This window comes from Electrona antarctica (genome assembly GCF_951216825.1).
Source record: "Electrona antarctica genome assembly, chromosome: 13".
Taxonomy (NCBI): Eukaryota; Metazoa; Chordata; class Actinopteri; order Myctophiformes; family Myctophidae; genus Electrona; species Electrona antarctica.
Window position 1 is genome coordinate 37889680 of NC_136794.1, and position 16427 is coordinate 37906106.

Here is a 16427-nt window from a genome sequence, read left to right on the forward strand (position 1 = left end):
TTTGGAAAGAGGTAAAGTCCCTTAACAGGGCTAAAGCAGCGCTCCCATGTAATGTAGACAGGGGGTAACTGATCCAGTAGGCATCGCTGACCTCTGGAGGCAGCATTATGAAGCTCTGTTTAATTGTGTTAAAGGTGAGCCTTACCATGTAGGCAAAATAGAAGAAGAAAGCACTGTTTTTAACACTCACGAGGTCTCTACTGTCATAAGGACATACTTGCTGATAGAAAAGCCGGTGGCAGCGGTGGCCGAACGGTTTGCAGAGCGGTCTTGATACCGGAAAGTCGCCAGTTCGTATCCCCAGACCAGCACGTTAAAATTACCACCGCTGAAGTGCCCTCGAGCAAGGCATTGAACCACTACCATGAAATGTTCTATGAGCAGGGCCTGGCTGTAAACAAGTATCTGATGCTTAGTCCAGTTACCCTGGGTAAATATAGTAACTTTGCTTTGCTTTGCTTTGCCTGGACAATATTACTGCAGAGCATTTAAAGCTGGCTGGCCCCAGATTGGCAGTGTTGCTGTCTATCTTATCCAGTTTTGTTCCAACACTTCTGCCAAATTTGGCGCTTCTTTCATAAAATGAACGATAGGTTAGCTATGCCACCTCACTATAGGGCATTTATTTACGGGGGGAAAAAAAACACAAAAAGTTGAGGTTTCTGCCCACCAGAAACAATATAACAGAGGTCAGTAGTTGCTGTAGTTCAAGGGGAGTCTTGAGCAGCAATGGTGATGCTCAAGTGTTTTGTTCTTTAATGGAACCACACTGCCCTCTTCTGGATGATAAGGTAATCAGATTGAACATGCCAGATGGGGCGGCGGAAACCCAGACGTTTTTATTTCCAGGGCGGCAGTGGCTCAGGGGTAGAGTGGCTGGATGGCAACCACAAGGTTCCCAGTTCGAACCCGGGCTCCCCCAGAGTTAGTGTCGAAGTGTCCTTGAGCAAGACACTGAACCCCTTATTGCTCCCGATGTGCTGGTTGGTGCCTTGCATGGTTTCCGCTGCCATCGGTGTGTGAATGTAATGCACACTCTGTAAAGGGCCTTGGAGAAAGGCGCTATATAAATGCACCATTTACCCTATGAATTTCATTTTTGTAACATTCAGCAGACTATGATCAGCCACAGAACAAAAAAACAGAAGGTTGTCCATTCTGCTCATGTGGTGTAATATCACTGCTTCAAAGCAATGTAACTGACAAATATAAAAAGGCAGACTATAGGGAATCCTCTGGACTGGAGGCTCAAAACATTTGTACATGTGATGTTATCTCTTCTCTAGGCCTAGGGCTTTCGATTTTTATTTCAATTAACTACAGTATTCTTTTTTTTTCACATATAGTTAATTATTTCCTTATAGTTTCCTTTAACAACAATGACCAGATCATACACAAAGATAGAGAGACAGGCTGTACTCACAATAAATACTAAAGACTGTTTGGGCCCATAATATATTTTATGCCTGTATGTTTTAATTTTCGGTGTATATGTTTGTGTATGCTAACATGGTTCCATGGTTTACCTGGACCCCACGGATGGTAAACTCTTTAACATCCGTCGCCTCCAAACCACTAGAGATGTCCCGATACTGTATCGGTATCTGCCCTTTTTGGTCATATCGAGTCATATCGGTATCGGCAAATATGCCAGTCTAACCACCGATCCGACACAGGGGTAAGGGGTTGACAACTTTTCTTTTTTTTTATTATTAGAAATATTATTCTCTGGTATCGGTATTCGGTATCGGTATCGGCTAACACAGAAATTGTGGTATCCAGCAAATCCTGGAGCTGCAGTACACCGACGACTGTGCTCTACCTGCCCACTCTCCAGAATCCCTTCAGCTTGCACAAAAAGCGCCTCCATATACAGTGCCATTGGTCTAAAAAAAAAACACAAATACTCGTGCAGGAGTTTACTCCCCAGCCAAACACGCCTATATCTTCACCCTCGATGGGCACTCATTAGCCACCATCCTTCACTTCACCTACCTACCTACCTCAGTAGCACTCTGTCACCATCCTGCACCACAGCACAGACGATGACGTCTAGGATCGCATCTGCCTGCAGGCCTCTGCTGCCTTTGGAAGGCTAAGGTCCAGGGTCTTTTAGAACAAGAACTTCACCATCTCCACTAAAGCAGCTGTGTGTGTAAGGCAGTCTGCCTCTCGACGCAGCTCTACAGGTCGGAAACCTGGACACCCTACCAGAGGCACATAAACAGTCCAGAGGCCTTCAATATCTTCTGCCTACAAAGGATCCTGGGTCTCACCTGGGCAGACAGGGGGCCCTATATTGAAATTCATGACCGGACCAACACACCCAGCGCTTAATAATAATAAAAACAGGGGTTGTCTTCAAATGCACCACATTGCTGATTTTATTAGTGCTGCATGACTTTTCCAGCAAAGAGATAACATGAAAATGAGACATTGGAATATAATTGTGGAGAATAATATTGTAAAGCACAATGATCTGTTTGGACTCAAAAAGCAGGGCTATTTGATCACTTTTCTTTCAATGAATATCAGCCGAGGACATTTTTATATATAAATATTGTATATACAATTCTAAAACCTGTATATATTTGACCTTAAAAAGGTAATTTTACCAAGTCAAACCACAATATTGTGAAATTTGTCTGAAGATGAATTGCCCAGGCAGTCCTGACACCTAATAACTTAAAAGAATGGTATTTTTTAAAGCATAGTAGGTAACTAAGCCTCCAGTAAGTTTTGAATGATAAAATCCAAAACACTTTTACGGACTGGACACTCTACTAGTAACATTACATTTAATTTGTCGGTGTAACTTGGTGTACTGTGTAAGCAATGATATCTGGCATCTTATCAACCATGACGTTATTTTACTAATAATTAGTTTGTTCTATTGACTAAGAAATAAGTGTGTTTGTGATTTGCCTACAAATGCTGACTATAATTAGCCTGGCTCCAGCACTGAATCTCTAGCCACGCGAAAAAAAGAAAAGAAAAATGTTCTGGCGATTGTGAAACGAAATGAAAATGTAACAATCATGTTCTGGTCCAGCCAAAAATATTGGAATTTCAGGTATTGATTTTCTTTTCATTTCCAAGTATAAAAATAGATAGGCCTACATAGCATTTTTCTTTTTAGCATAAAAAAATAGGATATTCCTTCATACAAAATACACCCAATCGAATCAACCATCATAAGAAAAAACAATATCATATGGAAGTTTTCTCTCTTCTGTCCAGAAAGTGAAAGTTTACTTGTCTGTCGGCTACTAATACAATACGGTTGAGGCATTTCACCTCTCCCATTGTGAGGTCTGGCTTGATTTCAAATAGCTTGATTATCTGTAAGGGAAGAAACAGAGGTTAAGTACAAATAGTTTATATTGTGTTATAAGACAGTGAGACAGATGCTTCTATCTAGCTCCAAAGTATACTAACTGTATCCACAGAATTACCCCAGGGATGTTGCCTTATTTTTAAGTTCCTGCTACGATCAAGCCAGCCTCTCTTCTGTAGCGGGAATATAAAGAACGTTTAACCTACTCACCAATACAAAGACGGGTTGTGTAATTAGAAAGCCTACTTTCCTTAGTGGACGCACTCTGAGCCCCCCACCACACGTATAATATGTACTTTTAGTTACTCCACTGCACCCTCTATACTGATATTGCCCAGAGAAAAACCTCATAGGAAAGATCTTTTTCCGTCCGGTGAAAACAATCCCTTTCTGGCCAAAAAGTGCATTTATACGTGTGGTGGGGGGGCTCAGTGCATCCACTAAGGAAAGTAGGGTTTCTAATTACACAACCCGTCTTTGTATTGGTGAGTAGGTAAAGAAAAGAAGAGAGTGGTCTGCATTTCATGCGAGAGCTAGACGCCATCGGTTCCATAGCCTTAAGGCAGGGTATAATTAGCATTAGGGCTATGGACCAGAGCTAGGGTTTTAGGTCAGATGTAGAGTTGCTGGCCAATATTGATGACATCTCCATCCCTGATGATGTCACGTGATGTCATGAGGCATAACCATATTTGGTCATGCCTAGTGCTGTCTAACTAACTGACTGACTGACGGGAATTGCACGTTTTCATAGTAAATGCGACCTGTGGTCGCAAAAAGCTCCTGCCACACAAGATTAGAATTTTGTTGCTAGAATAGATGACCATTTACATTACCCATAAAGGAGATAATCGGAACCCATACACACTAGGGCATTCACTTCTAGTCATTTTTACTAGTTGACTAGTTGCCTAGTTTACTAGTCGACTAGTTGTTTAACCACCTATTGTGTTAAAAAAAAAAAAAAGACTGTGTACATTGGTGACTATAACTATAATCTACCTGATATTGAGGCCTACAAAATCGGGGAAAAAAATAAAAATAAACTTTTATTCTCTTTTTTTTTTCTTATCAACTAGTCAACTAGTACCAGCAAGGTCGACTAGTGGATTTACTAGTCGACTAGTAAACTAGTCGACTAGTTGCTTAATGCCCTAATACACACTGCCACGTCACCCAAACAGAGCGAAGTATCTTGAATTGTATAGCTACATTTCTATATTTAGCCACACATTTTCTGCAATTTAAGGAATTATGAGGCACCTTTGCTGGATTTCTGGATAATAAATTCTTTCAATGTATATAAGAACTTCTGGATTTATTTTATTTTATATGAATAACAGATGTACGTATGTATGTACATAATTTTATGTTTGTAGGTTATTTTTGGCATGCAACACCGTATACGGCAACATTTAAATAAGGTTTAATGGTAGGGTGTGATTACATACTGTAGTGGTCCCCAAAGTGGGGTCCGGGGACCCCTAGGGGTACTTGAGGGAGTTCCAGGGGGTACCTAGCTCAATTAGAGATAGTTAGGAACCAAATGGACCCTTATGGGTCTGTAACTCAGAGAGTGTACAAATGGAACCAAATGGACCCCAACGGGTCCATTTGGTTCCATTTGTACGCTCTCAGAGTTAAATTAACAGTGGTTTTACATTATAAATTGGGGTACCAGAGATAGAAATGCCATTAATTCGGGGGTCTGTAGCATAATGCGTGTGAAACTGGGGGTCCATGAAATTAATATGTTTCGGAATCACTGCTAGAGCCGTAAAAATCCTCCCTTATCGGGGTCACTGGCATATGTTTTCAAAGGGGGGTCCGTGGCCTAATAAATGTTGATTTGGGGGTCTTTGACACGAAAAAGTTTGGGAACCAGTGCTGTAGTGCAGTGTACCTCAAAGTGCACTCTAGGAACCACCAGGGTTCCTTAAGGGTGTTCTAAATGGACCCTTACAGATATGTAACACTGAGTGTGTACAAATGGGACCTTCGTACACTCTCAGAGTTATAGGGGTCCTTGAAATGTAAATGTTTCAGAACCACTGACATACAGTAGGGTGTATTGGTGAACGTGTCAAATGGCTTCACCAGGTGCCACTCACTCGAGACAGGGCCAGATACATCTCCAGCTCTGCGATCCGGCGGCCAACACAACCCCTGACCCCGAAGCCGAACGGGATTGAAGCGAACCCGTTTGGCCTGGGCCGACCATCTCTCAGCCACCTCTCAGGCCTGAACCGCCACGGCTCTGGGAATACCTTTTCGTCGTGGCTGATGGCATAGTGAGCCAGTGTGAAGGTAGTCTGGAGAAGACAGAATAAATAAATATGATGGTCTAATATTTCTTTTCATCTTTGCATTTGAGATCAGTTAAATCATTTTGCCAGGACAATTGCAATTAGCGGTGTGCATTGGCAATGCCCTCACGATTCAATTCGATTACGATTCACCAGGTAACTATTCAAATCGATTCTACGATGCATCACAATGCATCACACTTTTATAAGTTAATGCACACAAAAGTAATTAGTCAGATATACTGGACAACATATTGTATTTAGAATTATATATACAGTATTACAATTATTATAATTATATATTATATATATAATTACATTTAGGCTTATGTCCCAATCCTGCATCGATGCAGAATCGCGAATGGCCGAATCGCGATGCATTGCTTGAATCAATTGAATCATTTGCAGTTATTATTATTACTACTATATATGTGTGTGTGTGTGTGTGTGAGAGATGCTGCTCAACAGTGCCACTGTAGGTCACCCAGCAGAATTGCAGCTGTTTCGTGCTCAGACAGACATAGGGACATACAGACATAGTCACTCACAGGAGCGGTTGGCACCACTCCAAAAAAAGAAAAGGTTTACAGTGTTGGTGCGTCGGTGGCTACGTTTACATATCACACCCACCTTCTTTGGAAAATAATATCCACCAACGACAACATCTTTGTCTGTAATGACTCTTCCATTCATAGGAACCACAGGGTATATCCTGCAATGCAAGACAATGGTGGTATATATTATGGTATGGTTTGGTTTGAGCTGATTCAGTTCAGTTGATTTTTTTCTACCCGACATTCAGCTCAATTTGAATGTGCAAACACTGGCCTCTACTGTATGTATTGTGTACAGTATATTACTGAAATGCAGGTTTGACTTTTAGCCCCATTTCTGTATTCCAGTTGTGCATTGTTTTGCTTGCAATTTCTTTTAACTCTTCTTGTTTGTTTTTTTTAAAGATATTTTTGGGGCTTTTTCTGCCTTTATTGGATAGTGTACACAGTATGGTGACAGTAAATGGGGTGAGAGATGGGGGGAGACATGGGGCAAAGGTCGTCGGGATCGGGAGTCGAACCTGCGACACGCCGTCAGGCTGGCTTAGCAGCCTAGGTACCCGGACCGCTACACTAGCCGCCGGGCCACTCTTCTTGTTTTACTCTATATTTCCCGTTTGTTTGTAATTGACCATGTACACTTGTACAGCACTTTGAACGATCTCGGTTGTTGTAAATGTGCTTTATAAATAAAGTTTGAGTTAAGTTTACCTTATAGATAGCTGAGTTACTAGAACTTAGTTTACCTTAGATAAACTTAAATTGGCTTTGTTTATCAGCACAGATACAATACAGTACATATACAGATTATAATGACAGAAAATGCCCAGAAGGGTTAATACACTGTGAAGAATTTACAGGGAATGCAAAGACCTCCCATGGAAAGACAATAAATGTGCATACGATTAGTTCTGCTTTACTTTGACTAGGAGAAGAACATAAGGATAGACAAGCATCACAGGTCCTTGAGACAGAACAAAATCCAGACTGTTGCGATTATGTGTTTGATTAATTATCTTGTTGAGCCACCACTGGGAAGCCCAAATACTGCAAATGCATACATGTTTAGTAGCCATATTGGGGGTCAAACCACAGTAAATAGACATTTTCTACTCACTCAGTCAAACATGATTTATACTTTGTCATACGACGGTGTTGTGTTGCGTGCTGAAAACAGCAGGTCTATAATCTCACATGTTAGTGACGCACTGTGAGCCTGTCACTCTATTTTCGCCATGCAACACCGTCACAGCAAGTTGGCTCTCACCTCAGTACTTCCTTGATAACAGCCTTTAGATAGGGCATTTGGGTAACGTCCTGAGCAGAGGGGATCTGGTCACCTGGGACACGTTTGGACACTTCCTCATAAAGGGTGGCCTGTACTTCAGGGTATGTGGACAACAGGTACAATGTCCACATCATGGTGTTGGATGTCTGCAGCGAATGACAATAAAGGCAAGGCCATGGAATAAACAGATGCATGCTGTGGATGTAGTGGATGTAGATTTTGAATATTATTACAAAACATACATTGACAACTTCATTTCGGCCATTTGAAAATAGCCAACCTAAAAGCTCACAATGTGTCGCCATGCGACACATTGTGAGTTTGTAGATCTGCTATTTTCAAAAGTTTTTATATACATTTGAAATCTTAAAATGGGACATTCTGCATAATGAGTACTTTTGGTACTTTTTGATGCCAATACTTTTGTACTTTGTGACAGCTGTTTAAAGTTGGGGTACCATTAATATATAAGGCAAAATTTCCGAAATGTCATTATGCTTTAAGTAGCATGTGACGTGTCAAACTAGGGGGTTTTCATGATTCTGAATCCATTGCAAGCATTATGCATGAAAAACACTCCTTGGGCAAATTCGGCCATAGCCACTTGTGCAGACCTCATCACATTTGTGATGACGGCTATGGCCATTTCTTTTTTCGTGCAAAATGAATGCTTGCAATGGATTCAGAATAATGAAAACACTCTAGTTTGACCTAACTAATGGGGATTCCATCAGCATTTACAGTGGTAAAATGTTTATAAAATGAAGAATTCACTCACCGTGTCCACGCCAGCCAACAGCAGCTCAGTGACACTGCTGTGCACCTCTTTGTGGCTCAGCTGTGTGTTTGACAGCAGGTATGTGAGGTATTCCCCCTCCACTTCCTGGTTCTTCATCATGCGCTGCTCAATGGCCTCTATCTTCTTATCAACCAAATGCCCCGCTACAAGAAGTCCAGAAAGGGAAGATGTTTATTTGTCACGTTATTTCATCTATCCACAGTTTGTTACCGTAAAGCACCGTGCAACTTGTTTTGAGAGGTGCTACAGTACATACTTAAAGTAGTGCCAAATCCAAAATGAGATGAAAAATCACACCCGTGTGAACTGAGTGGTGCAACTCCCCCCCTTACACCCCCCCCCCCTCTCTCTCTCATTAGCAGGCAACAGTGCAACACTATCTCTCTCTCTCTGTTTCTGGCACGACAGCGCCCCTACTGGTACTCATGAGTCACACATGAGTCACATAGGTGGGTGAACACAGACATTGCTGTTCAAAGAAGACCTTTAGGGCTATATCTTGTATCTTATATCTCTCTTTTTTTTTTTTTAAATCTAAAGCGTCAGGGATAGAATAATCAATCAAATAAATATTAAAAGTACGTGAAAAAAGTAATTAAAAAAACACGGGCACCTCACGTATTAGGACGGCAGTATGAGTGACCCGAAAAGAGATGAATCTATCATGGTTAAAATGGAGGTTGAAGTTACAATGGGTTTGTATAAGAAGAAGGGGGCAGCTAAAATGAATATCAAATATCTAAATACTGAATCAAGCAACTTAAAAACTGTGCATGGTGTTCACATCGGTTTGTGTAGTGGGATGTAGTAACTTAGTTCAGTCAGGACAACTCATGAATGAATGAGCAATATATTTGTTATGGTTTGGCGATGAATTGGATCTGCTTTTTAGGTACTCAGATCAAGGGCATCAGTCCCAACCATAGGGACTCCGAATCCCCCGTACGTAAACAGCAGATACAAAACGACAGGTGATAGCTGGGGTGGATCGAGGAGGGTGAGCAGCAAAGGTTTAAGCAGACAGCAGCGCAGCAGTATCAGTGTGTGCAGCAGCAAACAAGCAAGCAGATTGAGCAGTGCAAACTTCCAGTTTACATATCTGGTATGGAGATGGAATGATGAGTGTGTGATTGGATGAAGTGAATCATGTGAATGAGAACGTGATGCTGAGGCGACCCAATTAATGGTCGGCAGCAAGAGTTGCACTGAGTTTCCTGACTGAACTTGCTCTGCGCATGTCTGTGACAGGCACGATGCTCATAACTATTCCTGTGGCATGTAGTAACTTGGAACTATTCCTGCCTGTCACAAGTGCCTGTGGAAACGTACCAAATTTGAAGATGCCCTCCCAGGCGGCGAGGTAGCGGCCCCAGAAGGGAAGGAGGCTGCGCGTCCACTTGGGCGACACCATGACAGCCGTGGAGTTGATGAACATCTGAGCTATGGAGTCAATGAAGTCCTGTGTACCTGCAGGGTTGATTTGGACAGCAAATTCTGATTTAGTTTTAGCCACAGTCTTTTGAATAGAATAGTTTGTCGTATTTTAGTCATCTGAAAATTTTGAGGGGCGCTGGCCCCTCCTATGTGCGGCTTTGAGGGTTTGTGTGAACACAAACATGTGTACGTACCAACACAAACATTGAATACAAAGTGAAGACGCAAATTGGGATTGGTCAGAATGAGATGATGTATGACGACGTGTGATAAGAGCGCCCCTCACTTCACACGGGCGTGATTTTTGAGGGGCGCACACTGCAACACATTTCAGTGTGATGAATTGTGGGCTTGTAGATCTGCTATATTCAGAGTGCAACACCCAAGCACAACCAAACATAAAATGACTTGTCTTTTAGTTCTACTGGATCACTTCTCCACTATACTAGTCCCTCCCTGACATTTTAATCTAGTTTTTGTTTTTGTTGATGAAATTGACAATATATTTAGTCTTAGTTTTAATCATTATAGCTTAGTTTTTATTTAGTTCTCATCAGTGAAAAAAGGTAGCCCACAAATTTTTCGTCAGTTTTAGTCAACAAAATCAACACTGTGTACCTGCAGGGATCTCCTGCTCCAGACAGCCGAGTCGTGACTCAAACAGGATGGAAGAGATACCTGAGGGAAAGAGGCAAACATCTTTACATAAGGCTGCAACTGTCACTTATTTTCACAATGCGTTGCATCGCGACACATTGTGAGCTTGTAGATCGGCTATTTTCAAATATCCAAAATGTATAGGGCTGAAGTGGGTAATGTATGTTTTCTAATAATGTTCCAAATCTACAAAGTAACTAAAGTTTTCAAATAAATGTAGTGGAGTAAAAGTACAATATTTGCCTCTGAAATGTAGTGGAATAGAAGTTAACACTAGAAATTAGAAAAGTACAGCACAAATACCTCATTGTACTTAAATGAGTAAATGTTCTTAGTTACTTTCCACCACTGCTGAGTTGGGAGGTTTTCCCACCTACCCTCCAGGGAGAATCGGTAGAGCTCATTGGACAGGTTGGTTACCAGGTCTCCGGTGGGGCTGCCCTGGCGCAGGTGGCAGATCCTCTTGATCAGATCGGTGACCACCTCGTTGATCACCTCTCCATACTGGAGCGAGTCTTTGGGATGCAGCATGCGCTTGTTGAGCATCGTTCTCAGGTTGTACCACTTCTCACCCTCCCTGGCCCACACAGGAAGGTTCGAAAAATAAATCACAATTTCAAACTTAAGGTTTTCATTTTTCATTTTAATGCTGGTGTAGGGGTTCATTCATAATGCATACAAGTGTGTATAAAACATTTATACTCCTCAAACATTTCATATGCTTTCAGTACGCTTCAGCGTATCCGATGCAGCCTTTTCAAGGTTGGATGTGAGAGCAACGGTAAGTGCCAGCCGCCAGGTGATAATTTGTTTATCACCTACCCGCCTATTTAATTACAAATACAATGGAAATGCCATTTCAAAATACTGTCAAGAAGGACCTCCCACACTGAACAAAAATGTATAGTACGGCTGGTGTTCTCATTTGTCAGACAGTGTGGGGTGGGACTTGGCTCAGAACACAGAAGTATATCCACGTCTAAGTGGAACATCAGAGACACTCACCACCACCCCAGGGACAACTAAACTTGTTCACGGCACGCTGCTATCAGGTAGACAGGTGACACCGCAGTATCATATGCCAAACAAAGAGACAGTTTCCACAGTCAGGCGGCCATCGTCATACATGCTCCCAACAATGTCACTATCACTTTGTATACCGGTATGTGTAGAATAATAGATACACTCGCATTCCTATACCTGTTATGCATATTTGCATTTTGCTGCTATTTGATACATTATGTATTTTATTTGCACAAGAGACTGCAGAACTCTGTCTATTACCCATCCATCTTCAACTGCTTATCCGGGTCGGGTCGGGTCGTGGGGGCAACAGTTCCAGCAGAGAGCTCCAGACTTTTATTTCCCTTTCCCGGGCAACATTAGCCATGTCAGCCTGGGGGATGCCGAAGCGTTCCAAGGCCAGTGGGGAGATATAATCCCCCCCGTCTGGTCAGGACTCAGGAGGCAACTGTACCAGATGCCCGAACCACCATAGCTGGCTCCATTTTAAGTAAAGGAGCAGTGGCTCTACTTAAGAAGAGTCTCTCACAGTCACAGATGACTGAACTTCTCACCCTATCTTAGAGGGAGGCCAGCCAGCGTTCTGAGAAATCTCGTCTCGGCTGCTTATATCCACAAACGTATTCATTCGGTCATGACCCATACTTCATGACCATTATAGCCGGTGAGAGTAGGAACGAAGGTCGCCCCGGCTGGACAGGGGGAGGTAGTTTAGAGACCAGTTTTTTGTGAGGGTACCTACCCTCAGGGGACACGGGGAGAACATGCAAACTCCACACAGAAAGGCCCTTTTGTCAACCCCGACTCGGGTATGGGCACAGATGACACCCCCCCTCTATTTGTTATTCTTATTATGAAATGTTCCTCAATACGTGGGTAGTTTGCAGAAAAATAATTTCCAATGAGGAGGGAAAACACACGTCCAAAAACCCAACTTAGCAGAAAGCACCATGACTGACAGAAGCAGGAAGAAAACGGCATGCAGTACATGCTACTCTTCATCAGAAACACGCAGACACTTGTGGGTGCAATCAATCAATAAATCACATTTCAACTGACGCCTAATTGTGAGAGCTGCACTCACAACTGAAGTTCAGTTGCCTTTATACAGGTTCAGTCAGTGTCCTCGTAAAAGACACGTACTAGGGGGTAGACTGTCACGCTGTGAGACTGCACCTGTCCAGTCTCACAAAGACACGTACTAGGGGGTAGACTGTCACGCTGTGAGACTGCACCTGTCCAGTCTCACAAAGACACGTACTAGGGGGTAGACTGTCACGCTGTGAGACTGCACCTGTCCAGTCTCACAAAGACACGTACTAGGAGGTAGACTGTCACGCTGTGAGACTGCACCTGTCCAGTCTCACAAAGTTCCCAGCAAACACCTTTAACTCTACATTAACCATTGACTCACATGACTGGACTTTGCCCTCAAAGGCTACTGAAGATACAGTAGCACAGAATTAGAGGTGCAACAGTTAATTGAACTAACTGATTATACACAATTATTGAGAATTGATCATTTGTTTTAGGCGATTTTGGGGCGTGCAAGTTAATTTGAAAATAGCCAATCTACAAGCTCACAACGTGTTGCAGTGTGATCTGGTAGATCTGCAATTCTCTGATTATTATTTTTTTGCAACACTGTTAGTCTGGAGGAATTAGGGTTTAAGTGGTTTTAGTCAATAAAGTTCTTTGAGACATAAAAACGAAAACAAATTATCAAAGAAAACACGCTTCTCGGTTATTTGGAAAAGTAATCGACATAAATCGAATAGTCACTGGGAAAATAATGGCTAGTGGTAGTAGCCCTGCACAAGTATTGGAAACGTACAGTAGCAGGACCTCGGAGCCAATCGCAGTCATCCTCAACTGCTCATATTTTGCCCAGGTTTTTAGTAGTTTGCAAAGAAACAGAATACTAGCTCCTCAGATGTGTGAAGTTCTTACTCTGTGAAGGGTCCATAGCCGAGTCCATTCATATCACGGAACTCCGTCCATAGAGACATGTCTCCTCGGCTGGGGAACTTGCCCTCCTGCCTCAGGACTTCCTCCACTAGCTCTGCGCTGCACAGTTGAATTGATTTAAGTCCACCTCTGTATATAGGCCCATAGATCTGCTTCTCGTATACCTGTGGATGTTGAGGAAAGTGTGAGACAGATGGGCCCACAGAGAAACTTGGCATTTATGGATATTAGCAGCCGTCCAGTGGCCTACAAGCCTGAATTATACTCTGCCTGGTTTAGCGGATCTACAAGTTCACATAGCAATGTATGTGACATGGTGTGAGCTCGTAGATCTGCTATTTGTGACACGCGACACCGGTGTGCAACTAAGGATAAAACAAGCATTACAATCCCAGGCTAGCATTTGCCCGGATAAAGTGCTTGTCTTGATAAAATCATTAACAATGTGTTATTGTGAGTGCTAATGCCTGTTAAGTATTTCCTGTGCCAGAGCCGTTTAAATTTGAACAACAACACTCCTTTCCTGTGGGTCAGCTGGGACTGGTTGTCATCAGGGGTGTTGCTGTAGCAACAAAGGTAATCCAAGCCCGGCCAAACCGGTCCATTTCCATTTATTCATGGTTGCCGTTCCACTAAATGGGATTCTCTAAAAGGGACACCCTTTATCTTACAATAGCACAGCAATGAAATGTTGAATATCTCTTGATTAAACGGATAAAACCAGGGATTTCTAAAGCACAGTACAAAAAACATACCCAGATTTTGAATAACGCAAGAGGAAATCTTGATTTTAGAGAATAAATCTTTAGTGTGGAACCCAATATCATCCGAGGATCATACAGCACACTGTGGCCATTAAATGAATCAATCCAAAAAAAGAAAAGGTTATGACTTTGTTTTCATTTCCATTTAAAGACATGACCTAAGCTGGGTGAGCTGTCTATGGGTGCAATTTATCATCCACTCAGGAAAAACAAAACAACTACAAGGGTAGAGGCCGTGGGACCTTCTGGGGACACTGGCTGGTCGGAGAGCTGCTCTAGATGGCCCCTCCTGCTCCACCATACATTGCTTCCGTCTGTGTAGGGAGGAGGCAGCGACAGAATCTGGCCTTTGCTTGCTACTCTTGGGGCCCCAGCAGGCAGCAGCACAACCCCAATTCCATTATGTAATACCTGCACTCAGGACTCATACAAAGCACACAGATTGAATTACATGCACACACAGTACTACAAGTTACACATAATCCTCTTACTTACAGACACATAATTGTGTAACTTGTCTATATTGTAGAAACAGCCATGTAGTACTTTTAATTAGAGTGTAGAAGAGAGACGGGTCAGAGATGGAAAACATGCAAGACATGACCGGAGTCGGGTTGACCGGAGTCGGGTTCAAACTTGGGTCCTTGCCACTCACAATGACCATGTACACTGTACAGTAAGTAGTCCATGTACTGGCTGAGTCTTTTCAATGTCTTAGTTGCCTTTTGGTACAGTTTGTTACATCTTGTCTAATTTCTTCTCCATTAATAATAATAAAGTAGCCTAATAACAATAATAATTTATTTGAGGTACACAAATAAATGCAACGCCAAGTTAACATACGGTACCTGTAGCTCATGCATTCGGTTGAGGTAGCCCCGAAACACCAAGTTATACAACATCTTCCAGGGGGTGACGCGTGGGAGGTCCTCCAGCGTCCGAAGCTTGGGCCGGGAGCCAGAGAGTGCCGCCACTGAAGACGAAGTGGAGCCGGTAGAGGTGGTGGTGCCTCCAGCCCCCCGGGAGCAGACCAAAGCAGAGGCAGCAGCAGGGCATATGGGCAGTAACCAGTGACTGCTCCGCTGCACTGCGCGCTGGGCCATCTGTGCAGCCATGACGGAGGCAGCAGGAGGAATGGCAAACACACACAACAGCACCGCCACAGAGTCCCAGAGCTATGCACGGTGGGGAGGAGCCTTGTCTGGAGGGAAAGTTTAACCCTAACCAACCCCTCCAGCCTAGCAGTGGGACAAAAACAAAGCCCTGACTCCATAAAGCAGCTGTGCTTTTTCCACATTTGGATCCCTATTTAATCCATCGCTGTCAGAACAGAGAGGATTAAAATAAAGCCAAAGCCAATTATTAAACTGCAGTTAAGGGGGTGCATACTTAGTTTAGACTAGACTAGTCATTGGTTAGCTCCTTTCGGAACCCTACGTTAAAGTTTCTGACATTTTGATGACTTTACGTAGGGTTCCTTATCATCGACTTCAAGCGACATGGGATGCAATCTGACTTCCCCTTCTCCGACGGATCTCTGCGCTGTGGGTGTCACGCTGACATATTCCAAAAGAAGCATATGAACGCTATAGGAGACAACGAACCCTCTGACCCCCCCCGCGTACGACCGTTTTGGCAGCTCTCTTCCTTCCTTCCTTCCTTGACTTCCTTATTGACATCCTATTGTACCGCCTCCATCACCGTGGCTGGCTACCTGCGACAGAGCGCCGGAACTGGCTATCTGCGCGTTCCTGCCTCTGTCGCAGGTAGCCAGCCACGGTGATGGAGGCGGTACAATAGGACGTCAATAAGGAAGTCAAGGAAGGAAGGAAGAGAGCTGCCAAAACGGTCGTACAAACATTAAAAATACTTAACGGCTTCTGAGCCGTTCGCGGGGGGGGTCAGAGGGTTCGTTGTCTCCTATAGCGTTCATATGCTTCTTTTGGAATATGTCAGCGTGACACCCACAGCGCAGAGATCCGTCGGAGAAGGGGAAGTCAGATTGCATCCCATGTCGCTTGAAGCCGGTGATACCGGACCCTACGGGGTAGGGGTCCAAAGGAGCTCAACCCGGGGGGTCCGGAGACGGGCTAGTCATTGGTTAGACATGGGTTAAGGTTAGGTTTATGTGTGCTGCCCCGTAAGACGACTTACTTTCATGTTATCAGCATATCTCTTGCTGTGTTTGCTATTTGGAACATTTGCATTGTGTGACCTTACAGAGGGAGGGTATTGGTGTACTTCATGAAACAACCATGAACAAACATTTAGTTTTTCTTATTCTTCTATTTAATAAG

The 16427-nt window shown here is 43.2% G+C and overlaps 1 protein-coding gene across 1 annotated transcript; it reads right to left on the minus strand.

Annotated features, from left to right (window-relative positions):
* Positions 1-2375: 2375 nt before the first annotated feature.
* Positions 2376-15417, minus strand: cyp27a1.1 (cytochrome P450, family 27, subfamily A, polypeptide 1.1). Its single transcript, XM_079518235.1, has 10 exons — positions 14979-15417; positions 13349-13530; positions 10753-10952; positions 10337-10396; positions 9614-9751; positions 8264-8427; positions 7465-7631; positions 6274-6355; positions 5449-5649; positions 2376-3342 (listed from the first exon to the last, which is right to left on the minus strand). The coding sequence occupies exons 1-10, from the start codon at positions 15243-15245 to the stop codon at positions 3211-3213; spliced, it is 1593 nt and encodes a 530-aa protein (XP_079374361.1). The 5' UTR covers positions 15246-15417; the 3' UTR covers positions 2376-3210.
* Positions 15418-16427: the final 1010 nt, after the last annotated feature.

Coding starts and splice junctions, on each gene's coding strand:
- cyp27a1.1 (XM_079518235.1), bottom strand. CDS start 15,245: ATGGCTGCACAGATGGCCCAGCGCGCAGTGCAGCGGAGCAGTCACTGG. Junction 9,752..10,336: donor GGAGCAGGAGATCCCTGCAG/GTACACAGTGTT, acceptor TCAACCCTGCAG/GTACACAGGACTTCATTGAC. Junction 3,343..5,448: donor TGTATCTGGCCCTGTCTCGA/GTGAGTGGCACC, acceptor CTTCCCTTACAG/ATAATCAAGCTATTTGAAAT.